This window comes from Oncorhynchus tshawytscha, linkage group LG04 (assembly GCF_018296145.1).
Source record: "Oncorhynchus tshawytscha isolate Ot180627B linkage group LG04, Otsh_v2.0, whole genome shotgun sequence".
Lineage (NCBI taxonomy): Eukaryota > Metazoa > Chordata > Actinopteri > Salmoniformes > Salmonidae > Oncorhynchus > Oncorhynchus tshawytscha.
In genome coordinates this window covers 18,364,987-18,392,891 of record NC_056432.1, presented here as the reverse complement: position 1 = coordinate 18,392,891, position 27,905 = coordinate 18,364,987, and the positions used below count along the sequence as shown (strand labels likewise).

The 27,905-nt window shown below is 43.0% G+C and overlaps 1 protein-coding gene across 2 annotated transcripts in view; it reads right to left on the bottom strand.

The window, feature by feature from the left end:
• Positions 1–2,718: 2,718 nt before the first annotated feature.
• ntrk2a (neurotrophic tyrosine kinase, receptor, type 2a) overlaps positions 2,719–27,905 on the bottom strand; it is a 58,180-nt gene continuing 32,993 nt past the window's right edge. Inside the window, exons 13-18 of one of the 2 annotated variants that reach the window (XM_024417135.2) lie at positions 22,283–22,468; positions 18,290–18,420; positions 16,691–16,863; positions 14,253–14,499; positions 10,044–10,202; positions 2,719–6,382 (exon numbers count right to left, since the gene is read on the bottom strand). In XM_024417135.2, coding sequence (XP_024272903.1) covers positions 6,197–6,382; positions 10,044–10,202; positions 14,253–14,499; positions 16,691–16,863; positions 18,290–18,420; positions 22,283–22,468 — 1,082 coding nt within the window. In that variant the 3' untranslated portion in view covers positions 2,719–6,196. The remainder of the gene's footprint in view (positions 6,383–10,043; positions 10,203–14,252; positions 14,500–16,690; positions 16,864–18,289; positions 18,421–22,282; positions 22,469–27,905) is intronic. The other variant, XM_024417136.2, reaches the window with a different exon arrangement.

Genomic DNA, 27,905 nt, shown 5'->3' with positions numbered 1-27,905 from the left:
CAAATACAGTTCTTGGTCAAATATTGCTAGCAGGTTGTAAATCACATCTGGCCTTGTACATTTTTTGCTGCCTCTATTCAGGATGCACTGTTTAAGTGACTCAATATTTTGAAGGAAAAAAAAGACAAATGTAATGCTGGGGATGTCAATGCAATCAAACTAGCAAGGGCATTGATCACAAGTCAGTTATAATGTGGCTAATAGGCTAGCATATCTATTCATGTAGGAAGCTAAAAACACGGAGTGTAACAGCTATCTAGCCAACGCTTTGATGTCATGTGGAGTGGGTGGGTGAGTGACTGACTTTCCCCTCATATCGTTTTTCAATGGCTATACACAGCTAGAGATGCAGGTGTCATTTGGTTAGCTAGCAAGAACTTGAACGAATGTTATCCAGCATATCTCTTGATTTCCCAAATTCACTCTAGCTATCTACTCCGTTTTCAGAGCACTCTCGTCTGAGTGTGTCAGAGCGCAGAATAACTGCTGAATTTACGCAAGATCTGCTGAATATGACCGGTGTCAGTAAACGTTGGCAAAACAATAGTTAGTCACGAACGCTCTAGATAACATGTAAACAGCCTAGCTAACCAGCTCTGCTATGGCGAGTAAAATGGCCAGAGTGAGGTGTTTTCTCATTTGTGTCTGGAAGTAGCTAGCTAGCCAACTTTAGCCAGGCAGGAAAGCTGCAGAAGGAGGAGTAGGCTACAATTCCCAATTGTTTATCAGTGCAATTTTGATGGCCAACTAGCTGAAAAAGTTTGAGAGGGTTTATCTAATGTTCCTTCGTTATATTTGAGCTCATATTGGTCTGGCTAGCATTGGTTGTTGATCTCGTTGTTGTTGATGTACATAACTGAGGCCCAAGAGTGCTCTGAAATCGGAGGTGTTTGATGGGGTTGAGGTCAGGGCTCTGCAGACCAGTCAAGTTTTTCCACACCGATCTCGACAAACCATTTCTGCATGGACCTCGCTTTGTGCATGGGGGCATTGCTATGCTGAAACAGGAAAGGGCATTCCTCAAACTGTTGCCAAGTTGGAAGCACAGAATTGTCTAGAATGTCATTATATGCTGTAGCATTATGATTTTTCTTCTCATTGGAACAAAGGGTCTAGCCCGAACCATGAAAACAGCCCCAGACCATTATTCCTCCTCCACCAAACTTTACAGTTAGCATTATGCATTCGAGCAAGTAGTGTTCAGTAAAGCCATTCTACTACCAATGTTTCCTATGAAGATTGCATGGTTGTGTGCTCAATTTTATACACCTGTCAGCAACGGGTGTGGCTGACAGCCAAATCCACAAATTTGAAGGGATGTCCACATACTCCCACATACGCTTTCCCACTCTATATTGCTATAGAATTTTCATAAATGCCTTAGTATACGTAGTAAACGTGAAAATGGCCACATCTAAGTGATCGCTTGTCAGAATTGATTTTTTAAGTGTCAAATTCTTCCTGGGGGTGTATATGAACAGATTTTTAATAAGATTTCATGTTGAACGTCTAAATTTGAAGTGAGACTGTGAGAGCTTGTTGGCTTTTCCTCTGTGTCTGTGACATTGATTTGCGTTTATGGCCTCTCTCTGCCTCACTACTCTGTGCGCTGATTAAAAGTATTTTTATGAGTGCAGAGTCCAGAGATTCTATTTTATACACACCAAAGAGAATTCTACTATACTTCACTCTTGTCCTTGCACGCACGCAGCATGCACACCGATACAGGGGATGATTTTACTCTTTATACGTTTCTCATTTCATTTTCGACAAAGGTTTTGTTCAGTGGAATAAGAAGATAGAGGTACTTATATTAATATCTTAATTGCGTGAGGGATTTAAAAACTCTCGAAACGTCATCCACACATGGTCAGACCCCATTTTGATAACTATAATTGGGTTGGCTGTGTATGAGAGCATAGGATCTAGAGGCTGAACACACTAATAAACAAACTAAAGTTGAAGCCTTCATTAGTCATTTATCAAACATATATACATGCTTCACAAATGATTTGTAAGCAGATGTCACAAAAGATTATGCCACATTTGGCAAAGCTCTAGATGTTAGGACCTGTTATATCACCCTTTGTGACATTAGAACTGATTTGTAAAGCAATGTGTAGGCCTAGTAAAGGCCATTTGTTTCTATGTTCTAGCTCTTTTAAAGTGTTCTATAGGCTACTGTACTCAAACACTCCCAACACACACTCATTGCGCTAACACTCCCTCATTCACACAGAGACACCAGACATCAGATCTGCTCAGGATGAGGTAAGACATAACACTTTAATTAATGACACCGTGTCACAACAGAGTTGTCCGTTTCATTGAGAGAAGCTGATCACATTATTATTACACACGTTATGGAACACCTGCCACAGCACTGAGGCTAAAGCCATCAGAACCAGATGGGTTGTATACAGCACATTTTGTTCTGCTCTGCTCCAAGCCTACACACACACACACTCCTCTCACTGACCCATCAGGGAGGTCACAGTTGGACAGTGTAACAGCTGGGAGAGAACACATGAAGAAAGAAAGGGACAGTGAAGATACATTTCAGAGAGGATAATGCTCAGTCACAGTTTTCAGTTCCATTGGAGGAGGGTTGTATAGGGATGTATGGGGTTGGATAGGGATGTATGGGGTTGTAATAGGGATGTATGGGGTTGGATAGGGATGTATGGGGTTGTAATAGGGTTGGATAGGGATGTATGGGGTTGGATAGGGATGTATGGGGTTGTATAGGGATGTATGGGGTTGGATAGGGATGTATGGGGTTGTAATAGGCATGTATGGGGTTGTAATAGGGTTGTATGGGGTTGTATAGGGATGTATGGGGTTGGATAGGGATGTATGGGGTTGGATAGGGATGTAATGGGGTTGTAATAGGGATGTATGGGGTTGGATAGGGATGTATGGGGTTGGATAGGGATGTATGGGGTTGTAATAGGGATGTATGGGGTTGGATAGGGATGTATGGGGTTGGATAGGGATGTATGGGGTTGGATAGGAATGTAATGGGGTTGGATAGGGATGTAATGGGGTTGTAATAGGGATGTATGGGGTTGGATAGGGATGTGTGGGGTTGGATAGGGATGTGTGGGGTTGGATAGGAATGTATAGGGTTGGATAGGGATGTGTGGGGTTGGATAGGGATGTGTGGGGTTGGATAGGAATGTATAGGGTTGGATAGGGATGTGTGGGGTTGGATAGGGATGTGTGGGGTTGGATAGGGATGTGTGGGGTTGGATAGGGATGTGTGGGGTTGGATAGGGATGTGTGGGGTTGAATAGGAATGTATAGGGTTGGATAGGGATGTGTGGGGTTGGATAGGGATGTGTGGGGTTGGATAGGGATGTGTGGGGTTGAATAGGAATGTATAGGGTTGGATAGGGATGTGTGGGGTTGGATAGGGATGTGTGGGGTTGGATAGGGATGTGTGGGATTAGATAGGAATGTATAGGGTTGGATAGGGATGTAAAGGGTTGTATATGGATATATGGGGCTGTATAGGTTTGTTTGCAAGCAAAATACTGTATATCCATGAAACAGAAGACATTGTTATGTGGCCAATGGCAACTGTCCATCTCTCTTGTCCTTGTCAGACAAATAAGATTCCAATCTGAAGAGTGACAGTCTGAGGGGGTTTTAACATTTATACAGTTTTGTTCATTGTCCTCTTGTATTTAAGAAAAGTAAGACGGTATATCACAGCTAAAGACCAATGTTTAGGACTATCATTTACACAGCATGGATGAGGTTGTAACTAAAGGAGATTTGTAACTAGATGAGGTTTGTAACTATGCAACAGGTCACTTGTTGAAGGTTGTGATTGTCAGTTCCTTTTGAGATGTCAATTTCTGACCAAAGAGATCGATACCACTGCGTATCGATGCCTAGAGCATATCGGTAAGTGGACCCTACAACAGAGAGGATTCTAGGAAGGCTCCATTAGTAACAGTAACTGGACTAGGATGTACAGTAGACTCAGACTGGGTCCATTGTGATGGAAGAGAGTTCCATAGAAATGTCTTCCATTGCAGTCCTCTGATAGCTTCTTCCCTCATTAGCAACCATTACCATGTCCCACTTTAGCCAGTTCATGTAGGATAAATCCACACAGAGCATTAAGAGTGGTCCCTTAGTTTGATGGCACATTCGTATTCACACAGTGCTCTTTCTCACACTGGCAGTTCTCTCACTGCCAACTACACCCACACCGAAGGCCCATGCACACAATGCTGCTTTGTAATGCACAACATCATTGTATGACCAATGTTGAATACCTGTATAGCATTGTTCCATTTGCTCTGGTACAGAAGGACATCCATTGTCTTTGTGGAATGGATGATATTTATTGGACCTACTGTGTATATCATGTGGCAGGCAGGAAAATTCAACAGTGACTGTGTGCAAGGACTCAGACTGTATGTGGCTGTTTATGTCTAAAATAACACCCTATTCCCTATATAGTGCACTACTTTTGACCAAAGCCCAATACGGGCCCTGGTCAAAAGTAGTGCACTATTATGGATGCACACATACACACTCAATACTGTCAGCATAGTCAATTTAATCACTCACTTTGAATTTGATTCAGACCTCGATTCAGACCAAAGAATTTACAAGAAATACAAAATGGGCATGGTGAACATACAGTAGATATCAAACATGATAAATAGAACAAAACAAATAGCAATGAGCATATGACCAAACCAATAAAATGCTGTGTGTGGGGGGTTGAGGAGCCCATAGAAATGCGAGGTGTGTGAAGTAAAGAGCTGTGGGTTCTAAAACCGTCCAGACCGCACTATGATGGATGTTATCTTTCTATTTCCCTGCAGACATTCAGGCCTCGTGCTCTCCCTCTTCACTCTTCTCTATCTCGCTGTCTCTCTCCTTCTCCCCACTTCCTCATCTCCTTTCCCTCCCATAAAACAATGTCTTACATGTCTGAGGGGAGACTGTGCTAATGGCCAACATGAGCTCCTTAATGAAATATACATTACACCATTACTGACAAGGGCTGGGGCTGCGTGGCTAAAGCACTGTGGCCAGGACTAAAATAATAAAACATGCACAATTAAATTTCCTTCAGAAGCCTTTTGAGTGTTTATGTAGTAGGGGGTGGAGATATGTGTGTGTGTGTGTGTGTGTGTGTCATGATTCTACCACAGTTGACCCAACCACGCCTAAACGGAGATCCTCACCACTAACAATGAAAGGACCATCTCACACAGACCCCGCCCAAACTCTCTTTCTCAGATAGAACATTTTTAGTGGGGACCCCATTTTTTCATCAGAATTTATGAGGATCCCATTTTTTTCCCCCAAGAATTTCTTATGGCCCCACCCAAAATTTTATGACTCAACCTTAAAATCATAGGATTTTTACATTCACAATTAACATTAAATTCATTGCATTTTCATATCTTACCAAAATGAAAAGAAACAAATAAATAAATATACTGAATAAAATGTTTTTCAAATGATCTTATATTGTCCCATACAATAATCTGTGCTCTTAATTGTTTGGTCCCCTCAACCTCCATTTGTTGCCCTGACTTTGAATACCACTTAGTTATAGCATTTCATTTGTTGTTGTTTGTCAGCATGAGGGGAAATGTCTTATGTCATGCCTTGTTGACATGAGGGGAAATAATAGTCTGGTTGCTTCTATGTCTCCTCAGATGGTGCAATGCGTCTCAAGTCTTTTCAGGACATCGCTGGGGTCTGGTAGCTGTATGTCCGGTATGTACAGAGACAAAATCACCCATCTGCAGTGGAGGCACCTCTTCTGGACTCCAGGGGTTTTATTTACAGAAGGATGGAGTTTCCAGAAACCAATTGGACCAAATGGCACCTCCCACTGCCTGCTCGTATATACTATAGTACAGCCCTCTTAGCCATTTACAGTAGACCATTTAGGCGCCGTTAAAATGCCTTTGAAGAAATGGGAGAAGCCTTCCCACTGCAAACCATTCTTAATGTCTCTTGAGTAGGAAGAAAATAGATGGTGGGTAAAGAGATGCATGACAGAGTAGAAGTAGGAAGAAAGTATGAGAGAGAGGGAGGGGGAGGGTAGGGTAGGGCACAAGGGAATAGTTGGGAAATCTTCTGATTGCCTTAAAGAGTTTGATCGTAGCTTCAAACACACACTCAACCATGCGCACACACACACACTCTCTCTCTCTCAGCCAAGGATGTCCAGGTAGACAGGAGAGGCCTTGGCTAGGTTGAGCAGTAAGCTGTGGATATCTTTGATGTGGTGTCTCATGTGGGGTTCCCTCTGCCAGCACCCCAGCATCAGGTCGTACACCTCTTTGGGACAGGTGCGAGGCCGCTGCAGGACACGCCCCTGTGTAATACACTCAATCACCTGTGGGTGTGGGGGAGACACAAGGTTAGGATCACTTTATGTACACTGAACAAAAATATAAATGCAACAATTTCTTAGGTTTTACTGAGTTACAGTTCATATAAGGAAATCAGTCAATTGAATTAATTAATTAGGCCCTAATCTATGACTGGGAATACAGATATGCATCTGTTGATCACAGACACCTTAAAACAAAAGGTAGGGGTGTGGATCAGAAAACCAGTCAGTATCTGCTGTGACCACCATTTATCTCCTTTGCATAGAGTTGATCAGGCTGTGGAATGTTGTCGCACTCCTCTTCAATGGCTGTGCGAAGTTGCTGGATATTGGCGGGAACTGGAACAAGCTGCCGTACACATCGATCCAGACCATCCCAAACATGCTCAATGGGTGACATGTCTGGTGAGTATGCAAGCCATGGAAGAACTGGGACATTTTCAGCTTCCAGGAATTGTGTACAGATCCTTGCGACATGTGGCGTGCATTATCATGCTGAAACATGAGGTGATGGCAGCGGATGAATGGCACAACAATGGGCCTCAGGATCTCGTCACGATAATTGTCATTGATAAAATGCAATTGTGTTCATTGTCCGTAGCTTATGCCTGCCCATACCATAACCCCACCGCCACCACGGGGCACTCTGTTCACAATGTTGACATTAGCAAACCGCTCGCCCACACGCCGCCATCTGCTCGGTACAGTTGAAACCGGGATTCATCCGTGAAGAGCATACTTCTCCAGCATGCCAGTGGACATCGAAGGTGAGCATTTGCCCCCTGAAGTCGGTTACAAAGACAAACTGCAGTCAAGTTAAGACCCTGGTGAGGACAACAAGCACGCAGATGAACTTCCCTGAGACGGTATCTGACAGTTTGTGCAGAAAATCTTTGGTTGTGCAAACCCACAGTTTCCTCAGCTGTCTGAGTGCCTGGTCTCAGACGATCCTGCAGGTGAAGAACCCGGGCTGCCGTGACTACACGTGGTCTGCAGTTCTGAGGCCGGTTGGAGGCGGCTTATGGTAGAGAAATTAACATTACATTCTCTGGCAACAGCTCTGGTGGACATTTCTTGCAGTCCGCATTCCAATTGCATGCTCCCTCAAAACTTGAGACATCTGTGGCATTGTGTTGTGTGACAAAACTGCACATTTTAGAGTGCCATTTTATTGTCCCCAGCACAAGGTGCACCTGCGTAATGATCATGCCGTTTAATCATCTTCTTGATATGCGACACCTGTCGGGTGGATGGATTATCTTGGCAAAGGAGAAATGCACTCTAACAGTGATGTGAACAAATTTGTACACAACATTTGTGAGAAATAAGCTTTTTGTGTGTATGGAACATTTCTGGGCTCTTTTATTTCAGCTCATGAAACATGGGACCAACACTTTACGTGTTGCGTTTATATTTTTGTTCAGTATAGATCAGTAAGTATCTGATATACAAGCTTTATGGATATACAGTGGGGCAAAAAAGTATTTAGTCAGCCACCAATTGTGCAAGTTCTCCCACTTAAAAAGATGAGAGAGGCCTGTAATTTTCATCAGTACACTTCAACTATGACAGACAAAATTAGAAAAAAAAATCCAGAAAATCACATTGTAGGATTTTTAATGAATTTATTTGCAAATTATGGTGGAACATAAGTATTTGGTCAATAACAAAAGTTTATCTCAATACTTTGTTATATACCCATTGTTTCAATGACAGAGGTCAAACGTTTTCTGTAAGTCTTCACAAGGTTTTCACACACTGTTGCTGGTATTTTGGCCCATTCCTCCATGCAGATCTCCTCCAGAGCATTGATGTTTTGGGGCTGTTGCTGGGCAACACAGACTTTCAACTATTTTCTATGGTGTTGAGATCTGGAGACTGGCTAGGCCACTCAAGGACCTTGAAATGCTTCTTACGAAGCCACTCCTCCATTGCCCGGGCGGTGTGTTTGGGATCATTGTCATGCTGAAAGACCCAGCCACGTTTCATCTTCAATGCCCTTGCTGATGGAAGGAGGTTTTCACTCAAAATCTCACGATACATGGCCCCATTCATTCTTTCCTTTACACGGATCAGTCGTCCTGGTCCCTTTGCAGAAAAACAGCCCCAAAGCATGATGTTTCCACCCCCATGCTTCACAGTAGGTATGGTGTTCTTTGGATGCCACTCAGCATTCTTTGTCCTCCAAACACGAGGAGTTGAGTTTTTACCAAAAAGTTATATTTTTGTTTCATCTGACCATATGACATTCTCCCAATCTTCTTCTGGATCATCCAAATGCTCTCTAGCAAACTTCAGACGGGCCTGGACATGTACTGGCTTAAGCAGGTGGACACGTCTGGCACTGCAGGATTTGAGTCCCTGGCGGTGTAGTGTGTTACTGATGGTAGGCTTTGTTACTTTGGTCCCAGCTCTCTGCAGGTCATTCACTAGGTCCCCCCGTGTGGTTCTGGGATTTTTGCTCACCTTTCTTGTGATCATTTTGACCCCACGGGGTGAGATCTTGCGTGGAGCCCCAGATCGAGGGAGATGATCAGTGGTCTTGTATGTCTTCCATTTCCTAATAATTGCTCCCACAGTTGATTTCTTCAAACCAAGCTGCTTACCTATTGCAGATTCAGTCTTCCCAGCCTGGTGCAGGTCTACAATTTTGTTTCTGGTGTCCTTTGACAGCTCTTTGGTCTTGGCCATAGTGGAGTTTGGAGTGTGACTGTTTGAGGTTGTGGACAGGTGTCTTTTATACTGATAACAAGTTCAAACAGGTGCCATTAATACAGGTAACGAGTGGAGGACAGAGGATCCTCTTAAAGAAGTTACAGGTCTGTGAGAGCCAGAAATCTTGCTTGTTTGTAGGTGACCAAATACTTATTTTCCACCATAATTTGCAAATAAATTCATAAAAAATCCTACAATGTGATTTTCTGGATTTTTTTTTCTAATTTTGTCTGTCATAGTTGAAGTGTACCTATGATGGAAATTACAGGCCTCTCTCATCTTTTTAAGTGGGAGAACTTGCACAATTGGTGGCTGACTAAATACTTTTTTGCCCCACTGTAGCTCCATCTTGCCATCTGATAGACCAGATGGAAGCCTTTCAGATCTATACACGTGCCTTGGGGGTATAAGCTAAGGCTAGGGGTCAATTTGGCTTTGGGGTTAGGGGGTTACAGCCTTTTTAGGGAAGTAACCAGAGATGGGGTTAGGGGGTTCTGAATAGGTGGAACACAGCTACGACCAACAGTGATTTTTCGTTGCAGGTTAGGAGAACTTACGTAGCAGGTTAGAATAATTAACGTAGCAGGTTACGAAAAGGGTTAGGGTTAGCTAAAATGTTGTCCTAAACTGCTAAGAAAAGTCACTTCCGGTCCTAGCTGTACTCCATCCAGTCACAACCAGGATAAGGTCAAGGTTGGGTGTTAAAGGTACTGTAAAATATAATTGGCCATTCTGTTGGAAAGCTTTGCCAAAGGAATGACTGTATGGGTAGACTCAAGTTAGCGGTAGCCTGGATGCTAGTCTGTTCTGCTTTCTTGCCACTTCCTCATGGAACTGTTGTAAGGTGGCGGCAAGAGAACAGAAACAGCCTGGCACCCAGGCTACGATGGAGGTAGAGTGTAGTCAGAGTTGGGGTTAGGGTTGCGGTTAGCTTAGAGGTGAGACTGACCTCGTTGTTGGAGAGCTGGTACCAGGGCTGTTTGCCGTAGGTGAAGATCTCCCAGAGGACCACGCCCAGACTCCACACGTCACTCTCCGTGGTGAACTTCCTGTACATGATGCTCTCTGGAGGCATCCAGCGGATGGGTAGCATGGTGTGACCCCCCACCTACATTAACACAAACACAGTCAGCCTGGACGCTTTATTTGAACGGTACAGAAATGACAATATATTTTCTGTGAAACTACTTGGTAAAATGGTCATAAAACATAAATTACCTTCAAATTACTTTTTATTTCTTTGCAATTCATTAAATCAAGCGCAACTATGCATCCTTTGGTACCTAGTCACCAGTTGTGTTGCATTCGTTGAGGTAAGAATGCAACTCTAACCCCAACCCATTGGTATCTCAATCCCATACTTTTCAATCACAAATTAGGTCAATAAATGCCAGTTGAAACCAGGGGTTGGAACTGGTTCAGAACCAAAAATCGTAAAATAACACAATTTTGAGGAACAGAATAAGAAACGTGAACAAAAGTGACCGTTATTTTTAAAGCATGGGAACTGGTTAATAACGTTATTTTACATTCCGGGCATTTTTTCCAGTCCCACAATAAAACGCAACAAAGTGCCTATGCAAAGCCCTTGCCAGCGCGTGTCCAGGCTACCTGCCCCTCCCCCCACGAAACAGGCTCCTGTACCCTATTGACGTTACAAGCAGGATTCAGCAATTAGGCAGTGCGATTTTTAATTAAAGAAGAATGGATTCACTTTTTCTATGCTAGTTAAGGATACTATATTTATCACTTTTCACACTGGACAAGATGTTTTTTATTTTAATTCTGGTGCCGCTCTGCACACACAAGCTTGGGTCCACAGTTAAGACAACTCTCGGAAGATCCTATATAGAAGCCGCTCCTCCATAGGTATAATTCTGTGGGACTAATTCAGATAATGCATGTCATAACAAGATGCCCAGTGCTTCAAGCCAAGCCTTCTCCTCCACGCTCTCTCGCTCTTCCCACACACAAAATGTCAGTCACATCTCGTGCCCTACACTTGTCTGTCCAATGCATGTAGACTAAACAACTATAGCTTGCCCACTTCATAGCAAGCTTAAGCTGCTCTATCCTCACTGATTGGTGAAGTAATTTAATGTTGAGCTAAATAAAGAAAAATATATATCTCAGAGATTTAAAAAGGAACAGAAAGGAATGACATAAACTGTTACATTTTGGGGGTTTGAATCAGTTCAATATTGTATTTTTCTGGTCGGAACAGTAGAACGGAACAACAAAAAAAGAATGGTTCTGTTCAGAACAAAATGATTGGAAAATAATTTTGGTTCCAACCCTGGTTGAAACAGTACTCTAAAATAAAGTGCAAATAAAAGAAACATAAAAGAAACGCAGTTATTCAAAACTGCAAATGGTAAAATAATAGGGTACATTGTTTTTCCAACTGTTGTGTCTAACACACAGACAAATATAGTTATGAGCACTAAAAGGTTATGCTCAGTTTTTCAAAATGTCTTGCTGCAGCAAGGTACATAGTTAATGTGACAAACAAGCAATTATCTAACAATAACCCATGCAATAAAATACATGTCTGAAATATGTCCCTGACCCTTACCATCCCAGACACTGCGCAAGACAGGAAGTTGTGACTGGCCACTGCTGTCTGTCGCCCACTCAGCCCTGAATGGTCTTTTCCTTTACCTTACTAGTCCATTAAAGCCAAGAGATAGTCATCACCGGTGTGTGTTTTTCTGTGAAAACCAATCTAGCTCTAGTCCGCCTTCTCAAAGGCTCTTTCCTCCTCCTCAACACATAACTCACTTTAAGTGTTTTCACATAACTAAAACCCCACTTGAGTTTCCAAGGAGAGATACTGTGTGTGTATGTTTGTTGCGATAAATTCACGGTCAAGTGGGGTTGAGGCCAACATCCAGTGAGTGTCTCATTTAGTTAGTGTGGTTTAGTTTGAAATATTAATGCTGCTTTCCTGATCTTAGTGTCTCCACTTTTTGTGTTTGTGTGTATGCTTGTTGCTTGTGTTTGTATGTGCTTGCTTGTGTTTATGGCTCTGTGTGTATGCGCATGTTTGATTGTGTGTGTGTGTGTGTGTTTTTGTTTGTGTTTCTCTGTGTGTGCATGTGTGTGTTTTGTGCATTTGTGTGTTACTTTGTGAGGTAGAAAAGCCCCTGATTAATTGTTCTTAACATCCTGAGTTCATCAAATATTAAGAGAAGCAGTTTTACTAGCCTGTTCAGAGGGCCCAATGGTTTTTAGAGCTCAATAGAGCTCTCTCTCCAGCCGGGTCGAGGCAGATCCACTTCAGTATTCTTAGGGGCAACATGAGCGCCTATTAACAATATCATCTAGTAGGCTCTCGGCTTGCTAGGGCGTTGTGGATGGGGATAGAGGAAGGGCTTAAAATGCGAGCTATGGCTACGAGGACTGCGGGTTCAATCTGAGCTACAGCTCTGAGGATCGCGGGTTCAATCCCCGTGCTAGGCACTCGTTTTTTCCCTTCCATTTGAACCCTATCCCAAACCTTAACCCTTACCTTAATCAGTCAGAATTAATGCCTAAACTTAACCGCAGTCTTGACAGAAATATGTTGAATATTGAAGTCAAACCATGAGATCTTATTGCTCTCAGAATTATTAATGAATATTTATAACTAACCCACTGCTTGTCTGTGCCAGAAAACCTCAAAGAAGAAGAAAACGAGGAATTGTGAATTTAGAGTTTAGAGGCCGCGGTATCCATGGCAACCAGGCGGGTTTGAAAGAGAGCTTTTGGGATGCTTTAGACTGGCTGCATGGGAGGGGCTTCACTAGGAGACTACTCCTCCTCCTTGTTCCAGTAGACTGAACTGAATTGCCCTGTGTTTCTATGGAGATGGTAATTCTACTGGGAATTACTGTGTTTTTTATACCCAGGAGTGGATGCAATGAAGCCCTGTCTGTCGGTCTGTAATTAAAGAGCATACAGGTTTGTGTATCCATGTGGATTAAAGAGAAATTATAAAAGAGGCTGCTCTTGGGTTGATGGGTGGGTGGGTTGGTTGGTTGGCTTCCGCAGCTGTCCATCAAAGCCCTGGGAGGGTGCAATGTGACATCACTGGGCACTATAGTGAATAGGGTACCATTTCAGATGCAGCCACTGTCAGGCATAATCTCTAGACAGGAAGCAACTTGGGCTGGTCTACCTTTTGATCCCTCCTATTACATCCTTGTTCATCATTCTTTCACCCAACTGTTGGGGGAAAGCAGCTTTCAGTCTCTTTCTCGGCATATCTCTATGATTGGCTCCTCTCTCTTTTCTCATGTCTTTCTCTCCACACTCAGTCCCTTCTCTCCACTCTGAAGCCCTCCTTCTCTTCTGTTTTCTCCCATACCCCTCCTCTTGCATCTTTATTTGTGTTGATTTATTTCACTTGCCCCAACCCTCCCCCTTATCTCTCTCTCGCTCTTGCCCTCTCTCTCTCTTTGTAGTAGTGGAGCTGCATACTAATATAAGTTATTTAATTACTTTTTTCATAGGGACTGTCTGATATAACTTATGCTCTGTGCTGCCTTTGCCCGTTGCTATGGCGACTCCTCCAGTGGTTAACTTTACTGAGAGGGTGTGTATGTGTGTGTGTATGTGTGGGTGTGTATATGGGGAGGTGGATAGCAGTTGTATGTTGTCACACACACTAATAGTGAAATCAAAGAGAGGGGGAGGCAGGGAAGCAGGTGGAGAATGTGTGGAAGAGACAGGGTCTGTTACATCTATACACTGACATCTACTTATAAGGCCTCTGCAGTGTTTCTCCACCTCCCGTTCGGGACAGTCCATAAAGAATGTTGCCGCTGACCGACCAATCAATCAGTTAGTTAAATACTTGGTTGGTTATTTAGCTGGTACCAATTCAATACTATTTGTTATTGAATCAGTTCTGAGACGTAGGCAGACTATATAGGCTGCTGGTCCGGTGGAACATCGAACGTTGAGAAACACTGCTCTATGCAGCTTTCATCTTCTAGATTTTATTTATTTTTAATTTATTTAACCATTATTTAACTAGGCAAGTCAGTTAAGAACAAATTCTTAAACATACCAGGCCCAGGGCCTACTGATTGATTCATGCCCATGCAGGGAGAGAGAGATAGGCCCATGCAAAGGGAAGTAGTAGGGGGCCAAGAAAAAAGAGGGCGACACATACACTTACCCTGTAGTAGTCCGTGCTGTACACATCTCGGGACATGCCGAAGTCACCGATCTTCACCAGCAGGTTCTCTCCCACCAGACAGTTACGTGTGGCCAGGTCTCGGTGGACAAAGTGCTGGGAGGCCAGGTAGACCATGCCTGCAGCAATCTGCTGGGCGATGTGCAGCATCTGGGACTGGGTCAACACCACGGGCCTATTGGTCGGACCGTCGCCCATCATCACGGAGTCGGGACCGTGAGCCCTACGGAATGAGAGGAATTCCATTGAAATTCCGAATCACAACCTGAAAGGTGACATTCATTTTCAACTTGATTTATAAATGTTTTACTTCTTACGTTGGGAGTTTTAACTCACTTCCTGTAATGGCTTCATTGAAATAGATCATGACCAACATCAGTCAATAGAGATTTAGTGGGATTTTATGCAGTGGTGGTGGGTTGGGGGGATTCCGACCCGAGTTAAAGCTGCAATATCTAACTTTTTGGGCGACCTGACCAAATTCACATAGAAATGTGAGTTACAGATCTGTCATTCTCATTGAAAGCAGGTCTAAGAAGCGGTATATCTGTTCTATGTGTGTTATTTCTATGCTTCCCGTTCTTAAGTTTATTTTTTCCGTCTTGTACTTTAGGTTTGGTACACCAGCTTCAAACAGCTAAAAAATACCATATTTTTGGTTACGTAAAATATATTTCACAGCAGTTTAGATGGTACAATGATTCTCTACACTATAAACTGAAAAGAGACGAACTGTTAGAATTTTATCAACCAGGAAATGACGGTGCGATTTCTGCATAGTGCATCTATAAACTCGTGGAAATGGAACGTAATTCTATTTTCTGCACTTACACGTATTCGGACCTTTAACTTAAGCATTAGAATAGTATGCTATTAACCCGATATTCGTTGGGGTTGGAGATCAAAGAAATGAATCTGTGGTGGAGGTGTGTATACAGATACGCCGTATTCTGACTTTGACTTAATTCCCTCATAATTCCACCACCTTTATGCAAGAGGAATCCATGAATAAGGTCTAGTGAACCTCCCGGTTCCAAATGGAAAAAGCATCTACTTACTTTTTTATGATATAAATTCTCCATGCTCTGTAATTTATAAATTGATAAGAACTATTGATGAGAGCTAGGTAAATTAGTCATCCGTTTGGAGAAGGGGATTGAAAATACACATAGCAAATTGTTTTAGATGATTTTTCCTTATGATCCCAGAAGACGAATGTGAAACCAGTCATATGGAAGCAAACTGAAAATCAGATCAAAATGACATGCATTGCGGCCCATTTTCCACAGTAGGGTATAAATAGCTGTACCGTTATTCAGAATTTGTATTGTATGCCCTCATAATCTGTATGGATGAAATTTGGAGACCCAAGCTATAGACTTCTTTAGGGCCAAGCCTGCCAAATTGATGTATGCAGTTTAGAATGTTTTAATTATATGCCTGGGCTTTTCTCCATTTTATTTTACAATTTGTATCATGTTAAATATTAGCCACTATCGGAGGCCACCATCAGTAATACCCACAAACATTTGTAACGGTCAATTTAGTTTCCTTTTGCATCATTCAATTAAGTTGACCTTTCTTTCCTCTGTCATGTCCATGTAGTTGTTCCTGAGGATTGCTAGCATTAGTGGATTCTATTAGGCTAACGTTGTGCAATAATTTGGGACATGTAGCCTATTTGAATCATTATGGAACTCAAACCACACCTAGCAGGTTAAACCTGGAGCCTGGTGCACGGTTCACGATGACTGAAACGTTGTCATACAGTTCCATGATTCGGGTAGATTTCTAGGACTATTGTTCAACACCTATTGTGCACTTTTTTCTACCTTCAAATATTTCATGGATTCAACTTGAATATGACAACCTTCAAGATGAATCAAGCCACTGTATTTTGGATTCATCAATATATGTTGTGCATAAATACTTCAAAAGAAAATGTCATACATTCTTTCCTGTCCCCCAAATTTGCCTAAATAATCTACAAGATCAGAGTAATTTAAAATCAACCAGTTGGTGCTGAAATTGAGACGAGTATGCATATATTTAGATGGCTTTCTTTCATTGATCCCTGTATTCTGAACCAGTTCTCTTTATGTATTTTTGTGAGTCTGTCGATAAAATTCTAATTAAAGATACATCTTATTTAAAGGGATGCCTTAAGATAAATGTACTGAAAACCCTATTGAATTAAAACTCCAGGAGAAAATCTGTTGTCCAGCAAGTGGGAGGGTTTTCAGCAGTTGAATTAAATATATTCAGTGCATGCAAGGGAACCAGACTTGCCTTACACACCTGCTTAAGTGTGTGTATAGGAAAGGAGTGTATAGGAAAGGAGTGTATAGGAAAGGAATAAATTGTCTAAGTCTGAATCGGGCCTTTAATATGAACGTGCCCACAGAATGGTTTACCTGAGGAACTTGTTGAGGTCCCCGTGCTTCATATACTCAAAAACCATGATGAGGGGGTCGCTCTCCACACACACACCGTAGAACGTGACAATGTGCTGGTGCTGCAGGTTGGTCAGCAACTCGGCCTCTCGGTGGAAGTCCTTCCTTGCATTCTCACTAGCCTCTTTCAGGGTCTGAACACACAAACACACACAGGTTACTATCCAATTTTTACTCAAATTGTAGTTTGTTAGACACTGAAAACATCATACTTAAACATTTTGCACACTGTGCACGGAGACTACTTACTGGGAATATTCTGCCACAAGATGTTTTTGGCTCAAATCCACCAAGTACAGACATAAGTAACTCTTAAAGTAAAAGTGAGTTATAGGAACTTAACCATAGCCCACAATTTTATCTTGTTGGTAATGACCAAGCAGAGATGTTGTATACTTCTGCATAGTAAGTTCAGTGTTATTTACAGAAGTAGTGTGGTTGGTTTTCGTGTTCTGATCTTTGCATTAGTGATCGTAAATCATGAAATCTGTCATAGCGATTTAAGTGCAGAGGCGAGAGAGAGTGTTTCAGGAAATGTAATAGGAACAGGAGAGAGCTAAGGAAGCCAAAGGATGACCCTCTGTTCTGACCCCCAGCTAGAATGCTGAGATGGCAGAAAAAGAGATTCCTCCACCCCCATCTTCAACCAATTAGATTTCAGGAAACAGAACTCATCAATTTGATCAGAACAGAACTGGAAGTGGATGAGTTTCCTAAAAACCTCAGAACTAACATGGTACCTTCTTTCTCTTAACAACCCAGACCCACGCCACTATGAGAACATTAAAGTGCTTAGACAAATTCTGAAGTTCATTCACAACTAGAAGATTGACCACTAAACATTGATTTGGCATTGTTACTTTCTCGCGGCTGGGTTGTCCAGAGGAGTAAAAGTGACAAATTAGCTACAAAGATTTCAGGAAACTCACTCCTGAATGCGAGTTACCTATGACGCTGTATGACTGCCGGGACGTTGGAGAATTAAATCGCCTGTGTGACTGCTAGCATCCTTGCATGACTGCCAACGCCTTAGCTAATGTCACTACTGTTCCGTATCGTGATCGATGACTCCCTTGTGAGTTTGACCATAAACATGGAAGCTTAGCCTATATGGCTGCATGCTTGTGCATGCCTGTCCAATGTTTGCATGTAAAACCACTACCATTAGTGGATATGACTATGTTAGACCGTAGGAGCGGCAACTCGGAAAGTGCAAAGTCACATCTATCACCTTCAATGGCAGGTTTCTAGTAGATACAGGACATACTGCCCTGCCACTCAAGCCCCACTTCACACTTAGAATGCGGTGGGACACAGGAAGGAAAGACAGGAAGTCATGAGGAGGGGGTTCTCTCCCATGCCATGTTTTTTAAATTAAAACTCTCCTAGAAGATCTCATTTCACCACATACTTTGAATGATGGAATTTTTGATGGAAGCAGGCCATTGGCCGATTTTCCTACAGGAGTATCTAGGGGGTAGGGTTTGGGGGTCCATTTGGAAATTGGCCAAACGATGTAGCCTACAGTGGGTTGTGATAGACTGGAAAGAGCAGTGTTACCTTGACGGCTACCAGGATCTTTTCGAGCTCAGGAGACAGGTTATAGCACTCAGCCAGGAAAACCTTCCCAAACGCCCCCTCTCCCAACTCCCTCTTCAGTACTATGTTGTGTCTCTTGATGTGCTGGACAACTGCAACACAAAGAGAACCTAGTTATTACATATATCAGTGTGACTTCTGAATATGAATGCCGTAATCAGTATATATCTGAGATGAGAAGAGATGATGATATATGGTTGGATTAGGGGACTGGGAGCCGTCATTGGTTGTACCGAATGATCTATCTACTATTTTGTTGTCTTGATATTGATCGTGATGAGCTGTATTGTCTGATCACTGTTTTCCAAAGTAAAAGTTGCAAAATTAGTGGTGCGTTGCGTCTTTTTATTGTGATTATAGTAACATCATGTCAGCTCCGTCTCTCAGCATAATAGCTATCATGTGGGAATCATCAGAAATAGATGTTTGAACGTCTATTTGAAATTGCGATTTTTGACTGAACAAACGCTGAAATCTGGCTGGTGTTGATACAGTAGCGTGATTCTCCCAGAGCTGCGCCCACTTAACTCTCTATAGCACAAGGACAGTTGAGAACACCAAAACATATTCATCAGCAGGTTACTGTCTTCAGAGAGAAACAGGACACAAAACGTCAAGATTTATTTCTGATCTGATTAAGAAATGCATTTGAAGGAAAGCTCACCACTCAGTCTATTGCATTGCGGAGGGCTAGACTTTGAAGCTGTATCGAGCTGCACTAACTTACTGAGAACCATAACCCAATATTAAAGAGATAGGTAGAGAGAGAGCGTAGGCCATTAGGCCAGAATGTACAGACTCAAGACCTGAGCACAGCTTTGTTTGTGTGTGTTTGTGTGTGTGCATGTGTGTGCGTGCGTGTGTACGGGTGTGCTTGTGTGTGTTAACCTGATGACATCACATCTGTCATAACCACAGCTCAGGGAATTATGTAAGTACCCACAATTCCCTAAACATCTACCCAAAAAAGCCACAACTCACTACCACTGCTTACTAACTCTCTTCTTTATACACACATATTAATATCTATCATATAGCTCTGTTACTCAAACACGTTCTACTCACAACTCAACTATTTCCATCATTACAGTCATTACAACCATACAACTCAACCATTCCTGCCAATTAATGTACCTTAAATGTACATTTCCACAACCAAACGCCACACATTTACTACACGTATCATTCTCAGTAAGTTCAAATCAAACTTTATTTGTCACGTGCCGAATACAACAAGTGTAGACCTTACGGTGAAATGCTTACTTACAAGCCCTTAACCAACAGTGCAGTTCAAGAAGAGTTAAGAAAATATTTACCAAAAGTGAATACATGTCAAGAAGAGACAAAACCACACCCCTTCCCCTGTCTATCATTCTCCTTAGAGTTTTTGCTAATTAGTTGTGGCTTTTCCAAAGCCTCACTTCGAACCGGTGGTGTATGGGTTGGCTTTAGACTTTAGTCACTACTTTCTGATGTCATTGGTGAATGGGAGACATACCACAGGAGAGGAGTAAACAACTTGATGAAAATACATTTGTAAATCACAATTTACAGTACAATGCTAATAAGCCTTCTAAACCCAGAGACCAGGATGGAGATTAAAATTGATTAAATAAATGTTTTCCTCAGAAGTCTACACACAATACCCCATTATGACAAATTGGAAACAGGTTTTTAGAAATGTTTGCAAATGTATAAAAAAAATACCTTATTAACATAAGTATTCAGACCCTTTGCTATGAGCCACGAAATTAAGCTCAGATGCATCCTGTTTCCATTGATCATCCTTGAGGTGTTTCTACAACTTAATTGGAGTCCACCTGTAGTGATTTCAATTGATTGGACATGATTTGGAAAGGCACACAACTGTCTATACAAGGTCCCACAGTTGACAGTGCATGTCACAGCAAAAACCAAGCAATGAGGTCGAAGGAATTGTCCGTAGAGCTCCGAGACAGGACTGTGTCGAGGCACAGATCTGGGGATGGGTAGCAAAACGTTTTTTCAGCATTGAAGGTCCCCAAGAACACAGTGGCCTCCATCATTCTTAAATGGAAGAGGTTTGGAACCACCAAAACTCTTCCCAGAGCTGGCCGCCCGGCCAAACTGAGAAATCGGGGGAGAAGGGCCTTGGTCAGGGAGGTGACCAAGAACCCAAAGGTCACTCTGACAGAGCTCTATAGTTCCTCTGTGGAGATGGGAGAACCTTCCAGAAGAACAACCATCTCTGCAACACTCCACCAATCAGGTCTTTATGGTAGAGTGGCCAGACGGAAGCCACTCCTCAGTAAAAGGCACATGACAGCCCGCTTTGAGGACTCCGCTTGGAGGACTCTCAGACCATAAGAAACAAGATTCTCTGGTCTGATGAAACCATGATCGAACTCTTTGGCCTGAATGCCAAGCGTCACGTCTGGAGGAAACCTGGCACCATCCCTACGGTGAAGCTCGGTTGTGGCAGCATCATGCTGTGGGGATGTTTTTCAGTGGCAGGGACTGCGAGACTAGTCAGGATCGAGGGAAAGATGAACGGTGCAAAGTACAAAGAGATCCATGATGAAAACCTGCTCCAGAGCGCTCAGGACCTGACTGGGGTGAAGGTTCACCTTCCAACATGACAATGACTCTAAGCACACAGCCAAGACAATGCAGGAGTGGCTTTGGGACAAGTCTCTGAATGTTCTTGAGTGGACCAGCCAGAGACTGGACTTGAACCCGATCGAACACCTCTGGAGAGACCTGGAAATAGCTGTGCAGCAACGCTCCCCATCCAACCTGACAGAGCTTGAGAGGATCTGCAGAGAAGAATGGGAGGAACTCTCCAAATACAGGTGTGCCAAGCTTGTAGCGTCATACACAAGAAGACTCAAGGCTGTTATCGCTGCCAAAGGTGCTTCAAGAAAGTACTGAGTAAAGGGTCTAAAACTCTATTTTTGCTTTGCCATTATGGGGTATTGTGTGTAGATGGATGAGGGGAAAAAAACAATTTAATCAATTTTAGAATAAGGCTGTAATAACAAAATGTGGAAAAAGTCATGGGGTCTGAATACTTTCCGAATGCAGTGTGTGTGTGTGTGTGTGTGTGTGCGTGTGTGTGTGTACGTGAGTGTGTGTGTACATCTCTTGTTCTTAATGAGTTTTGTCCACTCTAATGGAGTGCACAAATTAATGGAGGCTATTGATCTGTTTCTAAGATATTAGAGTCACACCCACTCTCCTGACATAATACCTTACCTACATCGTTTCTCTCTTTTTCATCAAACTGAATATGACATTTACACACACAGACACACCACAAAACACACAGACACACACACAGCTGTACAGTAGTGACTGACATTTTATGTTTTTCTGAGTCTCATAAATCTCTTTTGGTGATTTGCTGAGGACACAAGTCAGACCACAGCTCTCTCCCCATTGGCCCAGAAAGGTAAAGACAGCAAAGACACACTGTGTATAACACAGACCTACACAGAGACACAGTCCTATTGTAGATGCCTCCGTACATCATCTGCTCAGGAACTTGTGTCCTCTTTAAGAAGCATGACCTCTAATTTGATGGATTAGATAGATCCAACTACACAGCTAACAAGTGTGATTGACACACACACACACACGGAACGCTGCCTGTCCCACTCAACACATTTTATCAGCAGCTCCAGTGCCATTTCCATAGCAGCGGAGAGAGTGTTGCTAAGGCAACCCACACATACGTACATTCTGGTGTGGGTTCTTAGATGGCGTCTATGTGTCGGTGCAACAGATTCATGGTGACGTCAGCACTCAGATCCTTTGAGATCTCCTAGTCTGCAGGCTATTCTTCTTTGCTACAGTCTAGTAGGCTATATCTTGTTACCCATTAAAAGGAACTGGTATTAAAGAAAGCCATTTGTATGTGTGTCTTGTGAGTGTATACACGCGCGTGTGTGTAAGCCATGGTCTTGTTGTACTCACAGGTGTCTGATTTGAGCATGCTATTGCTGCGGAAGTACTGAGGGTTCTCGATAACGGGGATCTTGGTCATGCCGATGATGACTGCGTCTAGGCCCATCTCAGAGGAGGACGGAGTGTTACTGCCATTGGACACGTGGTGGAGAGGAGAAGCCGAGTCGTCATCATTACTGATCACCGATGACGCACCTGAGAGAGAGGAGAGAGCGAGAGGAGAGAGAGAGCAGGGAGAGAGGAGAATGGAATTAAAAGGAAGAGGAAGAGAGAAAAAAATTAATGAGAACAGAAGAGATGAGAACGGAATAGAAGAGATGAGATGAGAATGGAATAGAAGAGATGAGATGAGAACGGAATAGAAGAGATGAGATGAGAACAGAAGAGATGAGAATGGAATAGAAGAGATGAGAATGGAATAGAAGAGATGAGAACAGAAGAGAAGAGATGAGAACGGAATAGAAGAGAAGAGATGAGAATGGAATAGAAGAGATGAGAATGGAATAGAAGAGAAGAGATGAGAACGGAATAGAAGAGATGAGATGAGAATGGAATAGAAGAGATGAGAAGAGATGAGAACAGAAGAGAAGAGGAGAGATGAAAACAGAAGAGAAGAGATGAGAACAGAAGAAGAGAGATGAGAACAGAAGAGAAGAGATGAGAACAGAATAGAAGAGAAGAGATGAGAATGGAATAGAAGAGAAGCGATGAGAATGGAAGAGAAGAGAACAGAAGAGAAGAGATGAGAACAGAAGAGAAGAGGAGAGATGAGAACAGAGGAGAAGAGATGAGAACAGAAGAAGAAGAGATGAGAACAGAAGAGATGAGAATGGAATAGAAGAGATGAGAATGGAAGAGAAGAGATGAGAACAGAAGAGAAGAGATGAGAACAGAAGAGAAGAGATGAGAACAGAAGAGGAGAGATGAGAACAGAAGAGGAGAAATGAGAACAGAAGAGAAGGGGAAAAGAGATAAGAACCGAAGAGAATGGGAGAAGAGATAAGAACAGAATGGGAGAAGAGATGAGAACAGAAGAGAAATGGGAAAGAGATGAGAACAGAAGAGAAGAGATGAGAAAAGATGAGAGGAGATGAGCAGAAGAGAAGGGGAGAAGTGGTGTTTGAGGAAAATTAAAGTGGAAGAATGACATTTTAAAAAATGGAAGAGGTGGCATGTTTTTTTTTTCCTCTCTCTTATCTCAATTCCATACCAATCACCACATCCTTCCTTGTTCATAAGTTTCTGAGATATGAGGTATCACTGATCACATTATCATCATGATATTATTAACCTCCCTAACCTAAGACACTATATCCGTCCGTAGATGTGCATGTCAAACCCATATCCAAAGTACGTAATATGGGTATAACTGCATTTTATATGCAATGTTACCACAAGTAATACTCAAATATTGTTAAATACAGTACGTTTGAGTACATTTTTGTTAATGTCAAGGATTGCCTCTTTCTCATCTGTCCCACGAACAGAAATGTGGCCTTTAAACTTGTGGAAGATAGGAAACAAACTCTCCAAAATGCCATTCAATTGTCTCCCCTCAGGGCTAATGAATGTACAATAGTAGTTTAGGTCATGATGAGAAAGAATGTGATGATACAGTACTTTGTGAATACGGAGAGAATGACATATCATTTATCTGTGGACCAAATTTAGTTTATTCTCTGGTTTACAGTTCTATCCCAAAATAAACAATTCATATTTTATTCTCATACACACAGTCTCAATCTCTAAACACACACACCACAGTGTTGTTTTGGAGCAGTAGAGGAATAGCAGTGGTGCATTCCTAAGCAGGAGGAGGCAACGGAACAGGACAGAGAAACAAAGAGGGATTGTCTCTCAGTAGGCTTATAAGATTGTGTGTGTGCGTGCGTGTGTATGTGACAGTGTGGGTGGATGCTGCCATTTATGCACACTGATCACCAGATTGTGGTGAAACATGAATAATGGGGTCAAAGCACATCTGTCCAAACTAGCTCCCATGACCTCTACTCTCTGTGACCTCCAGCATTGTGTTGAAAGGAAGCAACACAATCCCTGACAAATGACTGCAAGACTCATGAAAAGTATTGTTGTGACCCTTACCAAGGTAGGCTAGTTAAAATCTCCCCCAAGAGGGTTAACCCTAGTGGAGCAATGGTTGGCAGGTTAACGATTGGAATAATTACCTAGTGGTATGATTGACCTTATTTCTTGTTGTCTAAGGCCTGGAGTGTTTTCCTCACCAGGAAAACCTCTATGGGGGTCCTAGTTCATGACAAACGGTGAGGCTTGCCTCCTGGCGGTTTGATAATCCATCTAAACTTTACAATCTCAAGACATCAGACCTCTTTTCATCCAGTCCTGCTTTCCTCTGTGGTGGCTACCGTCCGTGGAGTTTCAAGCGGTGCACTGACGGTAGAGCTTTACAGGGGAGCTCTTTGATTCTCCACCGATAATGTGTTGAGTGGTTTCACCACAAACAGGCTTCTCTCTCCCCCGTGGGTGCTCAAATTATGTGCCACCATTACGCCTCCTCCTCCACCTCCTCTGGAAGAACCATTACGCAGCATTGTACAGTAGTGGCGTCACTGCAATGCATTGTGGATACCAGAGAGGCATCCATCTTGGATCTGACTGGAGACATATGTATGGATTTTCTCTAACTGAGAGCAGTGATCCTGCAAGAATGGCTGGTGTAATCAGGTTGACCCGCAGTGTAGACAGCCTGGTAGACAACAGACAGTTAGGTGATGTACTGTATATGACTTATGACTTGTATATGATTTATTTCACACACACCACATCCTAAGCAGGTTATTGCTGTAAGCGTGTGTGTCGGGGGGACTCATCATTAGTGGTGAGGTCTAGGGCCAGATCGTTATAAACCCTATTTAGCCTGTAGGAGGGAAGGGGAGGGGTGGGGGGCACGAGCAGGTCGGTGGGCCACGGGGGTCAGGTCCTGACCTAACGCACTTTAACAGACAGAGCTGCTCTAATGCAGGGGTGGGCTGGGGGGCGGAGACTCTGTTACTATATTGATCTCCTCTGGCTCGCTAAGCGCTCCTCCTTAAGACAGACTGAATGACGGACGGACAGACATTTATTGGATATGGGATTAGAGGGCTGCTGGGGTTATGGACATATGGAGTGTATTAAACGGCTGAAAAGGACATCGTGCCTGTCAGTGTCATTAAAACGAGGTGATGATCTCTTAAAACACGGTGAGGAAATCAAATAAGATTTTATTTGCCACATGTGCCAAATACAAGGGGTGTAGACTTGACAGTGAAACGCTTGCTTACGAGCCCTTCCCAACAAAAAATGATTTACACAATAGAGGAATAAAATACAAGAATGGAGCTATATACAGGGAGTAGCAGTACCAGATCACTGTGCAGGGAGCTATATACAGGGAGTAGCAGTACCAGATCACTGTGAAGGGAGCTATATACAGGGAGTAGCAGTACCAGTTCACTGTGCAGGGAGCTATATACAGGGAGTAGCAGTACCAGATCACTGTGCAGGGAGCTATATACAGGGAGTAGCAGTACCAAATCACTGTGAAGGGAGCTATATACAGGGAGTAGCAGTACCAGTTCACTGTGCAGGGAGCTATATACAGGTAGTAGCACTACCAGATCACTGTGCAGGGAGCTATATACAGGGAATAGTACTACCAGATCACTGCAGGGAGCTATATACAGGGAGTACACTACCAGATCACTGTGCAGGGAGCTATATACAGGGAGTAGCAGTACCAAATCACTGTGAAGGGAGCTATATACAGGGAGTAGCAGTACCAGTTCACTGTGCAGGGAGCTATATACAGGGAGTAGCAGTACCAGATCACTGTGCAGGGAGCTATATACAGGGAGTAGCAGTACCAAATCACTGTGAAGGGAGCTATATACAGGGAGTAGCAGTACCAGTTCACTGTGCAGGGAGCTATATACAGGTAGTAGCACTACCAGATCACTGTGCAGGGAGCTATATACAGGGAATAGTACTACCAGATCACTGCAGGGAGCTATATACAGGGAGTACACTACCAGATCACTGTGCAGGGAGCTATATACAGGGAATAGTACTACCAGATCACTGTGCAGGGAGCTACAGTGGGGAGAACAAGTATTTGATACACTGCCGATTTTGCAGGTTTTCCTACTTACAAAGCATGTAAAGGTCTGTAATTTGTATCATAGGTACACTTCAACTGTGAGAGACGGAATCTAAAACAAAAATCCAGAAAATCACATTGTATGATTTTTAAGTAATTAATTTGCATTTTATTGCATGACATAAGTATTTGATCACCTACCAACCAGTAAGAATTCCGGCACTCACAGACCTGTTAGTTTTTCTTTAATAAGCCCTCCTGTTCTCCACTCATTACCTGTAATAACTGCACCTGTTTGAACTCGTTTCCTGTATAAAATACACCTGTCCACACACTCAATCAAAGAGACTCCAACCTCTCCACAATGGCCAAGACCAGAGAGCTGTGTAAGGACATCGGGGATAGGATTGTAGACCTGCACAAGGCTGGGATGGGCTACAGGACAATAGGCAAGCAGCTTGGTGAGAAGGCAACATCTGTTGGCGCAATTATTAGAAAATGGAAGAAGTTCAAGATGACGGTCAATCACCCTCGGTCTGGGACTCCATGCAAGATCTCACCTCGTGGGGCATCAATGATCATGAGGAAGGTGAGGGATCAGCCCAGAACTACATGGCAGGACCTGGTCAATGACCTGAAGAGAGCTGGGACCACAGTCTCAAAGAAAACCATTAGTAACACACTACGCCGTCATGGATTAAAATCCTGCAGCGCATGCAAGGTCCCCCTGCTCAAGCCAGTGCATGTCCAGGCCTGTCTGAAGTTTGCCAATGACCATCTGGATGATCCAGAGGAGGAATGGGAGGACGTCATGTGGTCTGATGAGACACAAATAGAGCTTTTTGGTCTGAACTCCACTCCGCCGTGTTTGGAGGAAGAAGAAGGATGAGTACAACCCCAAGAACACCATTCCAACCGTGAAGCATGGAGGTGGAAACATCATTCTTTGGGGATGCTTTTCTGCAAAGGGGACAGGATGACTGCACCGTATTGAGGGGAGGATGGATGGGGCCATGTATCATGAGATCTTGGCCAACAACCTCCTTCCTTCAGTAAGAGCATTGAAGATGGGTCGTGGCTGGTTCTTCCAGCATGACACCGACCCGAAACACACAGCCAGGGCAACTAAGGAGTGGCTCCGTAAGAAGCATCTCAAGGTCCTGGAGTGGCCTAGCCAGTCTCCAGACCTGAACCCAATAGAAAATCTTTGGAGGGAGCTGAAAGTCCGTATTGCCCAGCTACAGTCCCGAAACCTGAAGGATCTGGAGAAGGTCTGTATGGAGGAGTGGGCCAAAATCCCTGCTGCTGTGTGTGCAAACCTGGTCAAGAACTACAAGAAACGTATGATCTCTGTAATTGCAAACAAAGGTTTCTGTACCAAATATTAAGTTCTGCTTTTCTGATGTATGAAATACTTATGTCATGCAATAAAATGCAAATTAATTACTTAAAAATCATACAATGTGATTTTCTGGATTTTTGTTTGAGATTCCGTCTCTCACAGTTGAAGTGTAC